Consider the following 20,369-nt stretch of genomic DNA (forward strand, 5'->3'; position numbering starts at 1 on the left):
CACTGTTTCCGTGGAAGGAGGCACGGGTTCCGCTACATGCGGGGACCTGGCGGGCGGTCACACACCTCGGCGCTTACCTACTAGTGGACTTGTAGGAAGTAAACAGGGGTCATAAAAACAGCCACTCATTGCGGGCTGGTAAACCAGGGTCGGTTCCAGGCTTTCACATCCATTAATCCGGTTAGGCAGGCACCCCCTCATCACCCCCTGTGATAGTACTCTCGACATTTTCAGCCTAGAAGGAGGCACAGACCTTACAGCGCGAGGTGGAGCGGAGACCAGAACCCGGCAGTCGGCCTCTTGACCCCGGGGAACCTTCCCTCGCTGCCAACCCGCGTCTGAAGCTGCCCTCAAAGCAGTTAGTGATAGTAGTAATGGTCACAGCTAAAACATTAATATCTGTTTTGTGCCAGGTCTTATACTGGTTGCTTTTCATACATTTTAATATGGGCTTTTCAAAACAAATCTGTGACTTAGAATCAGTTACTGGTTTCACAGGCTCACAGAGTGAGGTTAAGGAACTCGTCCGAGGCCATTGATTTGCATCCTCAATGACTTAATATGGTCTCTTAGTTTCTTTGAATTAAGCCATCTTTAATATGTGCTCTCTCAACGACCATTAGCACCATTAGGCCCTGTAGTAGGATCAAAATTCTAGGAATAATACCCACATTGGGATTTGAAAATGAGCACTTTGGGTCATGTGTGTGTTTTTGGGGGGTGGGGAAGGGTGGCCCTGAGTAAGGGGCCCTGCTTTTGTCCTAGCTTCAGAAAGTCCCAAATTGGGAAGGAAGAAGAGTAAGAAGAACGATTTGCCTACATATTTTAGATTTGGTACTTGGCTGAATATAGTAAAAGAATATTGACCAATAGGATTTATCTCTGGAATGCAAGATGTCGCAAGGTAAGTTAATAATGTCAAACTAAGAGATTAAAGGAAGAAAAATACATATCTTTTAGATAAACCTTATCTGAAAATGTAGAATAAACATTTGATGGCAAAAATTAAGCATTCTTATTAAAATCTGTAATAAGAACTTGGCATAGGAATGTCACTCTTAAGACACAGCAGGATTATGACAGAGCAAAAAAATTATGACAGACTTGGCCATGTTACAATTTAAAACCTTTGGATGCAAGAGTGTCTATAAACAAATTTAAAATATAAGGAACAAATTGGGAAGAAATATTTGTAACATATAAAAAGTTAGTATCAGAATATGAAAAACTACAATAAGAAAAAGGCAAACAGGGACTTACCTGGTGGTCCAGTGGTTAAGATGCTGTGTTTCCAATGCTGGCGGGGGGGGGGGGGGGGGGTGGCTGATTCCATCCCTGGTTGGGGAACTAAGACCCCACATGCCATGGGGTGTGGCCAAAAGTTTAAAAAAAAAAAAGGCAAACAAATATGGGCAAAGGATATGAAAAGTAGTTTTCAGAAGAAATTTAAGTGGCACAAAAAGATAAGAGATGCTCAGCTATACAACCACCAGGGAAAATATCATTGAAAACAATAATACAATACTATTTTGTATCATCAGATTAACAGAAATTAAAACATCAAACAAGTGTTTGGGGATTGTGGGGAAACTGGTGAGAAGGCAAATTGTTACTGTAGAGGTGGAAAAATATCTTTTTCCTCTACCTGTCTAAATTGTTAGCTGGGGCCCTGTAACAAAAGGCAGATTAACAAGCGAAAAGCATACTGTTTGATGTGACACAGGAGCCTTCATAAGGAAATGAAGACCTGAAGAATGGGTTAAACCTGAGTGTTTTGCTAGATTTGATGAAGAGTAGAGGGTGTCACAAAATGTGATAGGCTGGAAAGGAGTATGAGGTAAGTGTGGTCTTGGTGTCCTCAGTCTTGGAGAAAAGAATGCTTTCCTCTGGGTAGAGGGAGAGCACCTCTCACGTGAGGGTCTTATGACCTGCTTCAGGGGAAGGTCAGAGAGTCCTCTCTGCACATGCTGTATCACCAATGCATTTGGCTTAAAATATTCAGTATGCTAAGGTGCTGTATTTTGGAGTAGCATATTCCTGAACCCCCTCATTACAAACACCTGGAGAGAAATTTGGTGACTTCCTGTTGAGGTAAAAATTCTCCTTCCTTAAATTTAGGAATTCCACTTTTCTCACCTAGAGATAAGGGATCACGCTGATGAAGATACAAATATGTGAATCTTTATTGCAAACTTAAAATTTATTATGGACATTTTCAAACATACATTACTAATTAGAATATAATGAATCCCTTTTTACCCATCACCCCAATCACTTCAATATTTTTGCAGTTCTTTTTTCAGCTATTCCCTGCCCCACTTTTTTTTCCTCTCCCTCTCTCCCTGTTTTTTTTTGGGCTTGAGTATTTTAATGTGAATCCCAGGCATCCTATTATTTCGCCAGTAAACACTTTATTAAGTACTGATACAGGCTATCAGGATTAATATCATCTAATATCTAGTCTGTGTTCAGTTTTCTGTCTCAAAAATGCCTTTTTGCTGTTGGCATGTTTGAATTAGGATTCAAACATTTCCATGCATTACATTTGGTTGATACATCTTTTAAATCTTTTTTACTCTGTAATAGAAACCCCCTTTTAAATACCATTTATCTGTTGAAGAAACCAAGCCGTTGTCTTACAGAATTTGTCCTTATACTAGATTTGGCTTTGCCCGTTGAGGTGTCTTGAACATGCTCCATCCGCAGTGATCTTGTAAACTGCCACTTAGATCTGGAGGCTTCCTTACATTCAGCTTCAATTTTTTTTTTTGCAGGACTTATGGTTGGTTTTGTGTACTTGTTACATCCTTCTAGAAGGCACTTAATGTCTGGTTAAGTCACCACTTTTAGTGATGGTAAAATTGATCTCACAGTTTGGGTATTGTCAGCTTCATCCATCCATCGTAACCATGGACATTGTACCGGACGGTTCAAGGCAGTTCTCTCATAAAGCAAATGATTGAAAACAATCTATTATTCATTAATGAGGGGAGGGTATATGTGTGGGAAATGACAGGGATCAAATTGCCAGAATGTTAATAGTGGTTAATTTAGGTGTTGGGAATAAAAGTAATTATTTTTGTACTTCATTTTTTTTTTTTCAAATTTACTAAAATGGAAAGAAATCCTGCCTATGCATGAAGGCCAGACAGACAAGGAAAAAGACTGGAGGGAAGGTTCCAAGTCCAAATTCCAGGAAGAGCAACCAGGGAAGTCCAGAGAATGAGAGCAAAGAACTTGGACCACAGTCTGCTTTGCTATTGTTTTTGCCTGTCCAGTGTCCATTCCTCCTCCTGACAGCCCCTGTTTCCTTTAGGGTCTCCCCCTCCTCTCCTGGATTCAGTTTTGGTGGAACTGTCATTATAGCTGCTCCACCCTTCCCTGGCCAAAGCTCAGGGGCCAGTCCAACCCCTTCTCCCAGGACTTTGAGCAACATCGCCTCCTCCTGGAAACCTTCCCTCCACTGGGGCAGCTGCCTCTCTTCTGTGCCCCCAGACTTCCAGCTGTCAGAACACTTGTATGCCCCCGCTCCCAGCCTTGTACAGTCCCTGGCACGTGGTACTCAATACATGTTAGCTGAATGAATGGTGCCCACACTGCTTAGAGCTGATGAAGGTACTTGAATATTAGATTAAAAGACCCCAGGTACTCTTGTAGATGTTCCAGAGAATGCGGCAGCAGCTTTCAGGCCCTCCAGCCTAGCCCTAGCCTGTGGCCACCTCTCCTGTGCCAGGGCACTCTTACCCAGCCAGGTACGGCCTTCCCTGAATCCCCACTGTCCCTCACCTGGGCCGTGGCCTCTATTCCTAAACAGCCCCCCAGTTGTCCTGCCCTGCCTTGTGCAGAAGCTTGAAAGAAGGTGAAGTTGGGGTGTTGCCTTTAAAGAGGCCACACAAAGGGACATTTACCTTAGTAACTACCATCCTCAAACTAAACCTCGTAGGAACCTGGACACTGTTTGAAAGGATGCGGCGGTCAGTGTTGGCCTCTGAGTCTCTTATTTGTGCGCAGGCAGGTTGCTCATCCTTTGTTTAGAAATGTCAGTACCTTTCAGTCCAGTCTGACTTTGGCCTAAGGCCAGTCTGACTTTGGAGTCAGGATTTGAACCCAGGCAGCCTGACTAGAGTCCCTGCTCACCACATTTATATCTACTGCTTTGTCAGAAGAAACATACTAAAGTTCTTGTGCTGAAGAGGATTAGACTGTTGTTAGAAAAATGTAAATGTGTTTCTAGGATCAAATTCCTTACGTCTGTCCTCATCGTTCTTGCCTCTTAAAAAAAGTTTTAAAAACAGAGTGAGAGAGGAGAATGATTAAGTATTACAGACTGTAGTTTGGGGTTTCGAAACAGTGATAATATCTGCTCATCTTAGAAATATGTAAAGACAACCACTAGTAGAACAGACAGAATGTGTAACCTTCACAGCAGTGGTAGATGGATCTGTTAAGGTTCTTGGTTGCAAACAGCAGCAAACAACTCTGGCCAACTTAAGCAAAAAGGGAATTTATTGAAAGGCTCTTAGTAGCTTAGAACAACAAGAAGGTTGAAAAACCGGCAGAGAAAATGGGCAGAAGCCAAGGCCGGCTGGGCAGCAGGAGCCCCGGGAGCAGCCTGGGTGGGATGCCGCCGTTAGCACTGCTGCCCTGGACGTGTCGGCCCCTGTTGTCATGGGTCTTAGTGTCACTCCCAGTGCAAGTCCCAGGTCAGATCATCCAGCTGCCTGAGTGCCAGTCCTGGGTCACACAGTGATGTCAGTGATGCAGGGTCCAGAACCCTTTCAGCTTCTGTAGTAGGAGCCTGGGCTTGGTCTCACAACAAGAGTCACACACACAGGGATTCCCCTCAATGGGAAGGGAGTGCAAATACTAGGAAGCCCTCCAAAAAGGCAACTCCTCTCTACAGGGAAGACATGGAACAAAGAAGACTTGGTGGATCGACTAGAAGACAAGGATGGGGAAGAGGGAGACACCAAGAAGTGTGCAAAATGAGATGGGCTCCCAGATGTCAGGACTGATTTGGAGACGCCATCTGACTATGTAAGAATAGATGTGAAGTGTTGCACACTTTATATTTCCTGAGCAGGTACTTCACAGAAGGAAGGGTGGGCAGATGCAGCTTTGTTGATGAGACTCGTCTTGGCGAGTTCCCAAAGAAAACCTTTTTTCTGAGAAGGAAAGGGTGATCCCAGTATGTTCACCTTGGCCCTCAGAAATACTGGCAGAGGTTGTGTGTGATAGACCATGGGATCTAGGACCCATCAGAAAGGAAGTGTACATGAGAGGAAGCTGATGGATGGGGAGAAAGCAGAGTGGTCGAGAACTGGGAAGGTTAGATGAGGTTAAAGAATAAATGTATCATTTATAGAGCAGCAGAGCAGGAAGGAGGCAATCATGGTCAAGAGCTCACACTTCCAGAAATGGAAAAACGCCGGAGGTCCTGGGAGTCAGGATATTACCAAGGGGCCAAAAGGCCAGGGTGGAGGAGAGTCTCCAGAGCTGCAGGAAAGACCAGGAGCTGATACCAGGGCAGCAGTGGGCCAACCACGGGGACTTCAGCATCACCCAGGATAATGGCAGGAGTGGAGCAGACGGGAAGTAGAGCGGGCCCAAACTCTCGAACATGGGAGGAGGAGGGATCTGTGTGGCTGCAGCCAGAGCCAGGACGGGAGGTGACTCGAGCCCCAGATGAGCCAGGACTCCTGTCCTGGGAGTAGCACGGGGCACTCGGGAATGCTGCTGTCCCCCTGACCAGTGCAGAAGAGCAAGCGGCAGGGGATGCTGCTTCCAGGAGAGAGTGGGATCTTGCTGGCTGGCCTTTCCACCTCCATCCTTTTTTCTCCAGGGCTGAGCCCAGAGCTGCTGCTTCCGCTCTCCGTGGTAACCAGTGACTCATGACAAGTGGGACCTATCCACTGACATGCCGTGGAGACACCTGAGAGACATCAAATTTACAGAGCCCAGGCCTTCCAATAACTCACATGCCCCGCCTTCCCCAACCTGCCCAGTGCCTCTCTGCCCATAGTAGTCCCTTCATAAATACTGACCAGAGCTTCAGGAGCATGTCATCTCTGTCACTTAAGAGAGGCCCTGGGGAGTCCAGTTTGGGAACAACGGCAGGTTCCAGCCTGAAGTCTGGCCTCAGCTGCTTCCCCCGACGACACCCCAAGGCCACCTGGGAGCTCATTTCAGAGGTGACGTTGGGCACTCATAGCTCTGCACAGCCTCTTTTCACAAGCTCCTTTCTCAAATCCCCCCATCCTGTCCTATATGTGGTGCTTACCCCTGGAAAGTAAAGCTATGGGTGGCTTTTTAATTTTTTCTTTTTCTTTAGACTTAATCCTTTCTTTAAAAAAAACTGTAGTAAAATACATATAAAATTTAAATCTTAACCATTTAAGTGTACAATTCAATATTGTTCAAGCATATTCACATTGTTTTGCCACCAATCTCCAGAACTTTTTCATCTTAAAAACTGAAACTCTGTACCCATTAAACAACTTTCTATTTCCCCCTCCCCCCATCCCCTAGCAAGGGTGGTTTTTAATTATTTTAAATTGTTCTCATTTTTGCTCATTTGTACTTTCCAATTTTTCTAAAATGAGTATTTATTATTTTTTCAACTGAATTTCAAAAACTCCAGGACATTTTTGTACAATCTTCTCCACTTTGCAGTCAGGGGACCTGGGGCCTGAGCTGCAGAGAGTCTGCAGGGAGAACCTGTAGCTCCCTGGGCGCCCTGCAGCTCCCCGCAAGGGAGGCCAGGGCTCCTTCTGCTGCAGTCCCCTCTTAGGAGGAGGACAGGTCAGGGACTGCAGCAGGACAAGTTCTGGCCATTAACTGGGTCCTGACTGAGCACCCAGTTACCCACAGGGATTCGGGATGGAGCTTCGTTTCAGGACTCACGTGTCTCTCTTCTCACCTCACTGAGCCCCAAGCAGTTCTCACAGAGTCACTCGTTGCCCTTGGTTGGCCCATGTCTCTTGCCCCCAGAGATTCTCTGGCCAGTCAGGCCCAATGCTCTGCTTATCTCAGGCCCCCAAGCCAGCCTGGGAGGAGGTGAAGACAGAGGTAGGCAGGGGCCTCTGCTCACACACAGACCCTCGGTCGGTGCCAAGCCTCACTTGCTCTAGGACAAGCAAAGAATGTTCCCTGAGTGGCTCTCGAGGGGGTGGGGTGGGGGGCTCGTAGAGGTCAGGGAGGGAGTAAGGGTTGGGGTTAGTGAGGATGTAAAGAGTAATTTCCGCCTTGCTAATCTGAGGGTATCTGTTTTGTTGAAAGCAGGGACTCAGGCACGCACACAGAAAACCACAGCTGAAGTGCCAAAGCGCGACACTCCAGAACGTCACAGCCCCTTTCATTTTGCAAACATGGCCCGAGGCTTGTAAGGCGAGGCAGTTTGCCTGATGCCGGGACAAGGTGGTGGTGGCTCAGCTGAGACCTGAGCCAGGTCTCCTGGATCCCTGACACACCTGCCGCCTAGTGGCTCCACCAGGTGGAGCTCCCAGAGCAAAACAAGCCGACGGGGTGCCAGGGAGGGGGTCGGGTCAGAATCCCAGGTGCAGGCCAAGAGCTAGAGAGGGACAGAATGGGCCAGGACTTGCAGAAGCTCGGCAAGAAATGGGAAGGAAAGGTAGGGCGCCACGGAAACACTTCAGAAACGGGCTGGGGGTGGGGGGGGGTCCCCAGATGGAGTCTTGCCGTGCGCGGTTATCCGACCACGATGTTCCCCTTCCAGGGGAAGGGCTGTAACTGGGGACCTGAGAGTCTGGAGGACAGACAGCAACCTTACAGTCCTTCAGATCCATGGGTGGGGCAGGAATCACTGAGGTGCTGGTCAGGGTTTCTAGGCTGAAGTGGGGACGGGGCACGAAGGGGGACAGGCTGCAAAGACACGCTGCAGAGGAGGCAGGTGTGGCCCCCAAAGCTGGCGTGGCCCGCTGGGCCCTCAGGGTGAAGCTGCCTGAGGGCTCCTCTCAGGAGGGGTCCGTCTCTTGCTGCCCCTCTGGGCCACCATTCTCAGCCAGGGGCTGGGCCCTGCTGCCGGGGGAGCCCATGTCACACACGGTGCTGCCCGTGGTCACCCTGCTGAGGCTGTGGGAGCTGTGGCGGGGTCCGTGGCAGCGACACCGGGTCCCCAGGCACAGGGCCTCCCGGAAGGTGTCCCGGAAGCGGCTGGACATGAGGCTGTAGAGCATAGGGTTGGCGGCCGAGCTAAAGTAGAAGAAGACGCCGGAGACGACGTGCACGTACTGGAAGGACAGGTGCAGGCCCTCGGTCCAGCGGGACACGAGGCTCCACATGAGGCGGTCGATGTGGAACGGGGCCCAGCAGATCCCAAACACCACGACCAGGACAACTGTGGGCAGAAAGGGAACCTGTTCTCTCCTCTCCTCTCCCACCAGCCACCCACACCCACTGTCCATCTGGAGGTTTCTGGAAGTTTGCCTGCCCTGGCCGCACCCCTATAGGAGAGGCTGCTCTCGCCCCTGTCACCGACTGGGCAGTGGGCGTGTGCCCTGGACCAGGTGTGGACACCCGGGCCAAGCTGGCCTGGTCCGCTTCTCTCACCGTGGAACTGGAACTAAGAGACAGCCGTGGATGCTGAGCCCCAGCATGACCCAGTGCGGCTAAGGCCCACTCTGGGTGCCACTCGGGGGCCGTGCCTGCTTATGCATAAGCAGAGAGAAGCAGGAGGATGCGGCCTGTGGTCAGACAGCAGTAGCCAGGGAGTAACAGGGAGAGCGAGACAAACACACCCCCCCACGCACTTGCCTGTCTTGGCCCTAGAAGCCTTCCCAGCCCCAGCCCCCAGCTCTCCTGGGCGGCCCTGAATATCGTGCCCTGCATTACCTCCCCTTTCCTCGACAGCCCCACCCCAAGCCCCAGTAAAAGGCAGGACAGGCCAGCCAATCCTTCACTCTTTCTCCGGAGCTTCCCTCCAGCCCTGGTTTTCACCCTACCCTTCCTGGGTCTTTGCTATCAGGTCTGCATTGATTTTTGTTTCTTGTTTCTCATGTTTGCGTCTCCAGCTCACAATCCTTCCCCTGCAGTGTCTTCCCCCTTACATTCCAGCGTGGTTTTCCTCATAATCCCGGATTTCAATCAGAACATTGCTTACATCCCCAGCACACAGCCTGGTGCACAGTAGGCCCTCAGAAAGAGAAGACAGGAGAAGGAGGGAGAGAAGAAAGCCAGAGCCCCGGGCCAGCCAGCAAGGCAGCCTTAAGGAAACACCCCACTTTCCCAGGGCGAGAGCCATCCCAGATGAGCAGACTCGGCCCGGCTAGGCAGGGCAGTAGGAGGCAGCAGACGCAGACAGGGGCAGGTGGTCTGTAGTGCAGGAGGCAAGCACAAGGCTCCAGGTCAGTCCCATCTTAGGGGGCTGTACAAGTGACCATGGGCTCTGGGACACTGTTCTGGGGGGCGAGAGGAGTGAGTCTGTCTCTGGGAATGGGGCAGTCCCCAGTTAGCTGGCCATAATCCCATGGCTTTGACCAAGGTCTTACCAGCCCTGTCCTGCCCTGGCTCACCCCATCTACCTGATTCAGGCTCTGTGGGGCCGGGCAGGATGGGGAGGGAATCAATGACTGGCTTAGCATCAGTTTGCCTGGTTTCCCCAGGGCCACTGTTTTTGAAAAAGCACCAGGCCTAGGCCACAGTAAGATCCAGAGCCTCAAGCCATCTGGGCGTGCCCTGGCCGGCCCCAATCCACACTTCTGCCCTGATTCTCCTGTGCTCTGCACACAGACCTTCACAAACATGCCTCCAACGACCTCTTTTAGATCATGATCCCTCCTCTGGTCCCCAGGGAACTGCAGACATGGTGTGCAGGAAATTCACCATCTTGCCTTTCCAGCACCCTGCTCCCCTTCTTTTGGGAGCTTTGCTCCCCACGGATCCCACCATGTGGGTCTGTGGGGGCTGCTCACCTCAGCATCCTGCCACTCTGGCCCGGTGGCAGGCCATGACCCAAGCCCACCAATCAGAATCCTTCCCTGGGATTTTCCATAGCCACTAAGGGAAGAGGACAGTTAGTTCCTCAGGAAAGGGGAACTCTGTGCCCGTGGTCCTGCCTCCCAGGCTACTTAGGGAAGGACAGAACCAACATATTTAGGAGCAAAGATGAGAGACCTGGAGGGTCCAGAGCCCATGAACAGCTGTGTCATCCTGGAGCCCAGCCGCAGGCCTCTGCCCTGTCTGTGGTTGGCTCCATGAGCAAGGGCTGGCTTCATGGGTGCCACCTGTGCGTTTGCACAGAGCCCTGACCTTCGAACCTTCAAGACAGCAGCTCTGGGATTTCCCTGGTGGCACAGTGGTTAAGAATCAGCCTGCCAATGCAGGGGACATGGATTCAAGCCCTGGTCTGGGAAGATCCCACATGCCGTGGAGCACCTAAGCCCATGCGCCACAACTTCTGAGCCTGCACTCTAGAGCCCGAGAACCACAACTACTGAGCCCGTGTGCTGCAGCTTACTGAAGCCCATGTGCCTAGAGGCCATGTTCCGCAACAAGAGAAGCCACCGCAATGAGAAGCCCGCGCACCACAACGAGGAGTAGCCCCCGCTCGCCGCAACTAGAGAAAGCCTGCGTGCAGCAATGAAGACCCAGCCAAAACGCAGCCAAAGATAAATATAATTAATTAATTAATTATTTTTTGAAAAGACAGCTGCTCTACTATTGCTGTCTTGACATTCTTAATGATTTTTTAACAGGGGACCCTGAATTTTCATTTTGCATTGGGCCCCACAAATTATGTAGCTGATCCTGCCATGAACCATTAGCATTTACCTTTGGTGTCACTTTCTCAAGGGTAATCTAGAAGAGTAGACACACATGCAGTGCATGCACACACACACGGGGGAGTGGGGGGTGGGGGGGGTTACTCCACACCTCACACTCAGCCTCCATCCTAAACCGAAACACCCGGCCCCTTCCCCCAGGCCCCTGGAAGCCCCAGCCCCATACCCAGTGCCTGGCTCCGCCCCTCTTCCCAGCAGCAACACTTACACAACATCTTGGTCACCTGTGTCCGACTCCTATCCTGCAGCGGCTGGAGCCTGCGGCCGTCGCTAGTCCTGGCCCTGCCCTTGGCCTCCTGCCTGAGAATCAGCAGCCTGTCACGCCGCAGCCGCAGCCCGATGAGCAGGTAGAGCACGCTGATGGTGGCCATGGGCAGGCAGAAGAAGAGCAGAGCGGTGGCCTGCACGACCAGGTTGTAGAGGGCTCTCCGGCGGACCAGGGTGCACACGGCCGAGTTGGGCACCGTGCCCCGGCAGGGCACGTCCAGCTGCCGAATGCCGTGCAGGCTGGTGTTGGGCAGAGAGCAGAGCAGGGCGAGGCCCCAGATGGCCCCAAGCACGCGGCGCACGTGGGCATGCGTCACTACGGACCTGGCCTGCAGCGGGTGCACCACGGCCACGTAGCGCTCTATGCTCAGGGCGGTGACGTTGAGCACTGAGGCCAGGCAGACAGTCTCGAAGAGCAGCGTGCGGAAGTAGCAGCCACCGGCGCCCAACAGGAAAGGGTAGTTGCGCCACATCTCGTAGAGCTCCATGGGCAGACCCAGGAGCAGCACCAGCAGGTCCGACACGGCCAGGCTGAAGAGGTAGTAGTTGGTGGGCGTGCGCATGGCCCTGTGGCGCAGGATGACCACGCAGGTCAGCGCGTTGCCCACGGCGCCCACCACGAAGATCAACAGGTACGTGACACAGATGGGCACGAACAGCTCCGTCTGCTGGGGCCCCAGGTACTTGAGCCTGAGCTCCTCATCAGTCAGGTTCAAGTCCTGGGGGTCAAAGGGCCCCAGGGCCCTGCTGCCATTGCAGGGCACCGGGCTCCTTGCACCCAGGGACCTGTCTCCAGGGAGGGTGGAGCAATTGAGGCAGAGAGGAGCCTGTGGAACAGAAGAGAGAGAGACACCCAGAAAAGTCACGCAGGGAATCTGGTTCTGTTGTTATTCGTCAAACCAAAGATGCCATCGACACCAGGAAGGCCGATATATCATGTGCCGCTGAGAAGGAAAAACTCCGCCATCCATTGTAAGATGCATCACAATTTCATCTTAAAAATGTACATCTTAGGGACTTCCCTGGCAGTCCAGTGGTTAAGACCGTGTGCTTCCACTGCAGGGGGCACGGGTTCAATCCCTGGTTGGGGAAATAAGATCCCGCATGCCGCGTGGTGTGGCCAAAAAAAACAAAAACAAGTATATCTTTTTTTTTTAAATTTATTTATTTATTTATTTATTTATTTTTGGCTGTGTTGGGTCTTCGTTTCTGTGCGAAGGCTTTCTCCAGTTGTGGCGAGTGGGGGCCACTCTTCATCCCAGTGCCCGGGCCTCTCACTGTCGCGGCCTCTCCCGTTGCGGAGCACAGGCTCCAGATGCGCAGGCTCAGTTGTTGTGGCTCACGGGCTTAGTTGCTCCGCGGTATGTGGGATCTTCCCAGACCAGGGCTCGAACCCGTGTCCCCTGCATTGGCAGGCAGATCCCCAACCACTGCACCACCAGGGAAGCCCCAAAAACAAGTATATCTTTAAAATGATAAAAAGTGGGACTTCAATTTTAAATTTCACGATCTACTGAAACCTTTGAACAGAGATGGAGACTCTCAAGCATGGGCTATGCCATCAGCAGTCACCCTTTGGGTCTCTCCCCTTTCAAGTCATGGACTTTGGGAGAGACACTCAGTTTGGGCATCTGTAAAATGGGCACAATGCACAGTATCACATGGTCTTTAAGAGCAAGGTCTCTGGAAACAGCTGCCTGGATTCAAATCCAGCCTCCCCAATTTCGAGCTGTGGGACTATTTGCATGGTAACCTCTCTGTGGCTGTTCCCATATTACAAGGATCCAGGAATTTAAGACATGAAAGGTATTAACACAGGGCCTGCCTGACATACAGAAGGGCCTGATTACATCACCTCACTGTGAGGACTGAGTCACTGTGGGGATCAAGCAAGGCAGTGAAAGGGCCAAAAACTATAATGCTGATCCAAAAGTTGGTTCTTGTTTCTGTTTTCTATCACCTGAACTGTTTGAAGTAGAAATATTTGACACCCTTGACACTGCCAGCTCTGGGGTTCCCTCTCCTTTCTCCAGCTCCCATCTCTTTGCCAGTCCACCAGATATAGTAGTTAAGGATCCAGGCCATGGAACTAAACAGACTGGCCTGGGGTCAAATGCTAGCTCTGCTATCCTCTTCTGTGACATGCCCTCACTGTGCCTCAGTCTCCTCGCCTGTAAAATGGGTAAGTAGAGCCTACCTCATAGTTTCTGGGAAGATTAAATGAAAGAATAAAATTCTCAGGAGTGTGCCTGACACATTTCAGGTGCTCAACTTCAATGCATAGTGACATGATCCTTATTCCCCACCTGGCAAGGGAAGGACAGTCTAAGGGATATGCGGCAGGGGGTGAACGGGATTCCACTGGGCATGTGTCTTCGCGCGAAAGATCGGGAGCTGCCCTTCTGAGCCTATTCCCCAAGCTCGCCACCACCACCTCCCCTCCCTTCTGAGCAACCGCGGATTTTCAGGCTCGGTTCCTGGATCCTCTCCCTAGATTCTCTTTTCAGCTCCATTTCCTGTCCTCAGATGGGGGTTTGGGGCTCCCGTGGCCCACGCACGTACCTCCGCACCTACCACTCGACTTTCTTTTTCAGGTCGGTCTCCCTCCTAGATCCCAAGTATTCTTAATCCCGAGTATCTTTCTCCTCACCGAAGCCTCCACCCAGAAGCCTCCCCCAGCCTCCCTGCCTCTCTTACACCTAATCCCCGCATTTTGGAATCGAAGGGCATCTTCATCCACTCAAACGTTCCGCCCGCGCCCGCCGCACCCTCACTCCCTACCCCGGCTGTTGCGGGAGCCGAGCGGGGACCGAGGAGATGAGCCGGGAATGCGCAGGCGCCAACCCAGGTCCGAGAGAGGTTCCCTACGCCCCCGAGAAAGGTCGCTGCACCGGAGCCCCCAGCCCCGCGGCGTGCGTGGCCGACAGAAAGACAGAAATACCCCAGGAGGCTGCGAGTCCCCGGGGAGGGGGGCGTCCCGACGGGCCCCTCCGATCCCTACAGCCCTGGGGAGACCCTGCCCGCGCGCTCTTCCCGCCGCGCCCGTGCCCACGCCGGCACCCCGTTCACCTACCATGCAGTCTGCGCCCCGCGAGATCCAGGGGCCAGGAGCCCACCCGCCGAGCGTGGGGCGGGCGTCCGCGGATCGATCGACGGACAGACGCGGCGCCAGAGCAAGCCGACGGGCAGACTGAGGGCGGCCGGCGCGCTAGCAGCCCGCCGGGTCGCCCCGCCTGTCAGAGGCCGGGGACGCTCGGGCCAAGACCGCCAACAGGGGGCAGTGGTGCCCCTGCAGCCCACCCGGCCGCTGAACCCAGACACGCTCGTCTGGGGCCCCCACAGCCACCCAAACCGTAGCGATTGTGTTTCCAAGTGTCTGATGGGGCGCTTCCAGGAACACCCTTACCTCATGGAGCCCTCACAACAACCCATTTTACAGATGAGAAAACTGAACCTCAGGGAGATGAAGTTCAAATGATCTGGGTCTCACACCCTGTCCCTGCGCTCCAGCGTGCTGACTCTTAGCTTAATCTCTTATTACGGTGTCCCTCCAGATCCCACCTCCTCCTGCCCCACGTTTCAAATGCACCTCCAAGGACGTCCCACCAGCCCCTCCAAGTCAACAAGCCCCAAAAGGTCTCATCCCCCCTCCTAGGCTTCACATGGGATTCCTCCCCCTCTATCTCAGTCCCAGGACAGCAGTCTCCACGCCCTCTCCCTTAATGCTCTCTCCCTTCGGGTCCTCCAGCCCCTGAGTCCAGTCCTCACCCTCCCACAGGACTGCTGCCGGAACCTCCATTCTCCCTCTGGTCTGGGCTCCCCCAGCCCAGTCATCTTCCTGAACCCCCAACGATGGCACTCCTCTTCTTGAAAACCTTCTGTAGGGCCCCCCACTCCCTTCTGAAAAAGAACACCAAAGTCTAGCCTGGTTTCGGACCTCCCCACCCCACTTGCCTTCCTGCTCCCCTGTCACTATGTTCTCCCACCCCAAATACCCCAAATACCTCTCAGCCATTCAAATGTTCCCCCTGCTCCTCTCTCCCTACCACAGCGTGTCCACAGGAGGGAGGAAACTGTAGAGACGGAAGAGGCCTCCTCCTGCTCCCCCAAACTGTGCACTTGTTCACCCCAGCAGGGAGCACCTTCCCTGCTTGGCCCACCTCCTCCAACCAGCTCCTTAGCTGAAGTTATTTCATCAGGAACTTGCTAGGGAGCTTAGAAGCGTGGATCTCACAGGCTGAAATGCTGGCTCCTGGGCCTCTTCCCAAAGTTTGATTTACTTAGTCTGGGCGAGATCCAGAAATCCTCGTTTTTGACACACACACCCTCCAGAGAGCCCCAGGCCCCAGAATCACACTGTGACAAGCACCAGGAAGCGTTAAGTATAAAGCCCCAGGCCCCAGGAAGGCTGCTGTGAGCTGTGTAGAGGGAAAAGACTCAGCCCCTCTGTGCCTTGTAGAACGTGTAACCATCCTTACCACTATTGTGTGCACGCTGTGAGACGAGGACTGCAAAGATTCAGCCCAGGGCTGGCACAGGGCCAGCACTCAAGAACATCAGGTGGGATTCGGGTGGGATTATCTCTATTTAATGACAACTGGAGGCAAAACCTTCTTCCCTCAGACTCTCTCTGCCCCACCCCCTCCCCATGAGTCACTGCCTGGCCTTGGAGACTGGAAGTTAGACCCTGCCCGCCTCGCTGCCTTCCCAGGAACTCCACATGTAAACACAGCCCCAGGCACAGAGAGGTTGCAGGCAGCGCAGGGACACACGGTGCCCATGTGCCTGGGGGAAAGGATTCTGGGGTGTCCCTGAGACTTAACTACTCAACCTCAGATGCGTGAGACTGGCTGGATGGAAACTTCAAGATCGGGGCTGCCATCACATCAGATGAGCAGTGAGGGGAAGACAGCCCACCATGGGGTCACAGACCGCACTTGGCACGTGATGAGCCTTGTCGACCCCTACCCCCCCTCACTGGAACACACTCACGCACCCCACTGTGACCACTTCGTACAGACTCTGAGCGGCCTGAAACCCACTGTGGACCCTTTGGAGGCGCTCAGAGCCCAGGAAAGGATGGGGAAGGACCTTATCTCTGTCTTACAGAGGGAGAATGGCTCCCGCCTGTTAGGATTTCCTACAGCTGGCTGCATCATTCACAGCATTAGCAGCCATCAAAGACCATGTCATGGGCTTCCCTGGTGGCGCAGTGGTTGAGAATCTGCCTGCCAATGCAGGGGACACGGGTTCGAGCCCTGGTCTGGGAAGATCCCACATGCTGCGGAGCAACTGGGCCCATGAGCCACAACTACTGAGCCTGCGCATCTGGAGCCTGTGCTCCGCAACAAGAGAGGCCACGATAGTGAGAGGCTCACGCACCGCGATGAAGAGTGGCCCCCGCTTGCCGTAACTAGAGAAAGCCTTCACACAGAAACGAAGACCCAACACAGCCATAAATAAATAAATAAAATTAAAAAAAAAAAAAAAAGACCATGTCAGGCTAAAAGGGTAGCCTCCCAAAAGGAGAGGCCCAGTGGCCATCATGGCTGTAGCACTGTCCAGAGGGCCCTGGGTGTCCCAGCCCCTGGGCTGGAGCTTGAGAGCACCACGGCAGCAAGTCCCATCAGAACCCCATGACATCTACTGCCTCCCTCTCCATCCTGAGGTGGCTTCCCCAGGGCCATGTCCGTCCGGGGACTCCCACAAGGCTGAGGCCTGGACTAGATGGGTGCCAGGTTTCCTGGGTATATACCTCAGTCTCCTGAGCTTAGCCGGTGGACATCTACCCAGACTTGGGTGCTAGGGGCCCAACTCCACACGACAGCAAATCTGCCAAGCGTGTGCCACTGGGACCTCCAGGAGCCGGTGGGCTCACCTCCCAGGTCCTGGAGCGTGTACAGGGCTCACTGGGCCTGAGGCACGTGATGAGTCCCATAGCCCTCCCCACCCTGCTGACTCCTGGGAGGTCCAGAAACCCCACCCCACCCTGCTTTACTGCCCCCGGGGATGAGACAAGGAGGGTGAGGTGAGCTTGGGGACACTGAGGCGCTGGATGGGACGGAGGGGGGCAGCCCAGGACGCACCAGGAATCGGGCTCAGCAAACACGGAGAGCTGCGAACGGCAAACGTCCGAGCAGGAGAGCCGCTGTGCTCACCTGGGCACTTTCCCAGGTCAGAGCCCTTTCAACCCGGCTCTGCTCGGCTGGCTCTGAGCCAGGCCATGGCCAGGAGAGAGGAGGAAAGTTCTGGGTCCCACAAGGTGGTGGGGGGCTGGGATGCGGCTTGTGTGGTCATCCGTACTGCCGAGCCCCCATACCTGGTTCCGCTCACAGAAACTGGCCTACTCCCAAGAAGAGAGACAGTAAAGGAAGGCAGGGGACAGCGGGGCCTGGATGAGAACCCCCACTCTGCCAGAGACTGCATGCCAGACCCCAGCTTCCTGGTCTGTAAACCAGCAAGAACAGCACCTGTCTGTCAGGGTGCTGTGAGGATTCAGCGGGATAACATGGGTTAAAACACTTAGGGCTGACACACTCAAGAAATGGTGGGCATAACTCTGCTCAGAATTCTCTGGGAGATACCAGAAAACTGCCAGGAGTCAGGGCTGGTGTGGGAGCCGGAAGACAGGAGAACTTCACTCAGCAGGTTGGAGGGGAAGGTCCCCAGCAAGCTGGGGCGGGAGAGCTGTCCCCAGTGGGAGGGAAGGAGAACACAAAGCTGTGGGGAGCATGGGCAGGCCAGGCCCTGCAGCTGGACCTCGGAGACCTCCGCCTCTCCTGCCCATGAAGAGGCCCACTTGGGACCATCCGGCCCCTTGCTGCCAAAGGGCCATGAGCTGGTTCTGAGCTACCCCAGTCTCTCAGCTTTTTATATTGGCACAATTTCACACTTCCAGAAAAGTTGAAAGAATACAACCAAGAATTCCTATACACCCTTGACACTGATTCATCAAGTGTTAAAATTTTACATTTCTTGAATCCTTTTCTGTGTGTATGTATACGTGTGTATGCAATTCTTCTGGACTGTAGGAGAGTCAGTTGCAAACATAATGCCCCTTTACCACTTAATACTTCAGTTCTGGTTTAGTTTCAAAGTGTTCCATGAATATTATTAATTCTACCTTCCCACAGGCAGTGGCGTACCAAGGGGTGAGGGTGGAAGGAACAGTCAGCCTGGCAGGAATAATATCTTTCCACTCAGCACTTTGTGATTATAGAGAGCAGACCACTTCCAGCTGGTCTGATTACCACTTTACCTTTCTTCCCAATTATTGCCATTCCCGAGGCAGACTGCTTTCAAGCCAATAGATACAAAAGCAGTATTCAAAGTGCTAGCAAAAAGAGGCTCAGGATTACAAAGGAAATAACATTAAATTGCAGGAAATAAATTAAAGAACCTAAAAGCAGTGAAAAAGTGACAGCTCTTTGTGCATGTGCGTGAGTCTTTCTAGGGTTATCGCAAGGTAAGTGAAAAGTGCTGGCTGTATCCACCAGCAATCGTTAGACATGGCGAAGGGCACAAAACACAGGGACACGGAGAGTGTGTGCTGGGGGTTAGGCATCAGTGTGGGTACATTTGGCCCAAAGTTAAAGAAGGCCAGGAGTCTGAGGGCTTGAAGGCAGCGTGCCAGAAATACTGCTGCTGAAATTCTTGTCGCAGGTGATGGTGGGCTCCTGTGCCAGATGAGGATCTTGGTTTGCAAATATCAAAACTGGCTCTGGCTAATTTAGGCACGGTTTCCTGAAGACCATCAGGTAGCTGAAGACCCCTTGCAGCTGAAAGGGCTGGTGGTGTGGCCCTGTGTCCCCTGGACATGAGCCCCAGTCCAGGACCATGTCCCTACTTCTTTGAGACACTTGATGGACCCCTGCCCCGGGGTGACGTTCCGGATGCTGTGAAGTTGGATCCTACCCCAGCACTCTCACTGTTTGGGACAGGTGAGCCTTCAGGACTTCTGGAGTGGAAGAAGGCAGATGCCCTGCCCAGAGGGGCATCCACAGCCCCTGGCAGACAGGGCAGCTGCCAAGCAGCCAAAACAAAGCACACAAGTCTCTGCCACCCAGGGGTTCAAGGCCTCTTCAAATGCACCAGCATCAGAGAGAGGCGCTGGCGCTCACATGGGCACAGGGGAGCCTGGCATTGGGGGTGAGGTGGCTTGTCCCAACAGGCTCACAAGTGTCAACAAAACCTTTTTGGAAAACTACGCCCAGGAGAACACGTGTCTGCAAAGAAGATAAGAGATTCCAGTTATGCAAAGTTGGAAGGACCAGTTCACACTCCTATTTGAGGGAACCACATCCAGGAACTGAAAGTTTAAACCCTTTTTGGTCCATTTGGACTAAAAAATGGCACACTTATAAACAGCCTGTCCTCAAGTAGACAATGTCAGTTCTCCTCCCAGCTGCCTTGAGACGGATATTATAACCCAGCAGCCCTCAGTTCTGAAGTTGACAGTGGTTATCTCTGGGGAGTGGATTAGGGTAAGAGGAGGGGAGGTAATTCTTTTTGTTTTCCGTTAAACAGATTTTTTTCAACAGTCAACATTTGTTTTTCTTATAATAATTATATATGTAGATACATATATATTTTTTTATTTTAAAAGGCAGTTCCTTGCTTAATCCTGGTAGCTTGTCTCTGCCCAAGCCCTTCATTGGGGTCAGGCCTAGCCTGGTCAGAAGCCTTCCAAGGGCAGGTGGGGAAAACTTGGACACAGAGATGCACTCCAGCTGGTCACATGCCCTGGTGCCCCCAAGGCCCCCTCCGTATCGCTGCTATTTTGTCATCCCCAACTGTCACCCCCTCCACTGTGTCAGCCCTACCATGCACCCAGGATCCCCAGGCCCTGTGTGAGGAGCCAGGAGCCACAACACCAGCCTGCTCTGCTCCCCTCTCCTTGCCCCCAGGTACAGGGCCTCCTGCCCTATGGTCCCCCACTCCTGGTCCTGGTGCAGGGGCCGGGATGGAAGGGCAACCTCTGCCCAGGCCCAGCATGGGCACTTCCTGGCCACCAGGGGCACACAGGAGCTTCTGGCCAGGAGCCTGGACCCAGATCCCATCCCCTATGTGGTCCCTGTGTCGGGGTGGGACCCATCATGCCTAACAGCGTGGGCCTGTGAGCACTTACAGGCTTTAGTATTGTTTCCGTGGGGAGGGCACCATCCTCTCTATTTCTCCCTACTTCTCACTCCCAGTGCAAAGCCCTGATCTTGACCAACCACATCCCTCATTGAATGACCTAAAAGGACAGCACAGGCCTGGCTGAAACCCCGGCTTCCCCGACTGCCTGTGTGAGCTGCAGGG

The 20,369-nt window shown here is 52.8% G+C and overlaps 1 protein-coding gene and 1 long non-coding RNA gene across 2 annotated transcripts; one reads left to right on the top strand and one right to left on the bottom strand.

Moving 5' to 3' along the window:
* Positions 1-770: 770 nt before the first annotated feature.
* On the top strand, positions 771-6,258 carry LOC132368735 (uncharacterized). The gene is made up of 3 exons (XR_009504155.1): positions 771-904; positions 4,904-5,037; positions 5,843-6,258. It is a non-coding gene; the product is annotated as an uncharacterized LOC132368735 (long non-coding RNA).
* Positions 6,259-7,973: 1,715 nt separating this feature from the next.
* On the bottom strand, positions 7,974-14,865 carry NMUR1 (neuromedin U receptor 1). Its single transcript, XM_059927551.1, is given in 7 exon segments — positions 7,974-8,356; positions 11,008-11,893; positions 13,848-13,974; positions 14,142-14,208; positions 14,211-14,243; positions 14,246-14,299; positions 14,835-14,865. Coding segments are annotated over 7 exon segments (1,581 nt in total).
* Between the last annotated feature and the right edge of the window lie 5,504 nt (positions 14,866-20,369).

This window comes from Balaenoptera ricei, chromosome 7 (genome assembly GCF_028023285.1).
Source record: "Balaenoptera ricei isolate mBalRic1 chromosome 7, mBalRic1.hap2, whole genome shotgun sequence".
NCBI classification, from domain to species: domain Eukaryota; kingdom Metazoa; phylum Chordata; class Mammalia; order Artiodactyla; family Balaenopteridae; genus Balaenoptera; species Balaenoptera ricei.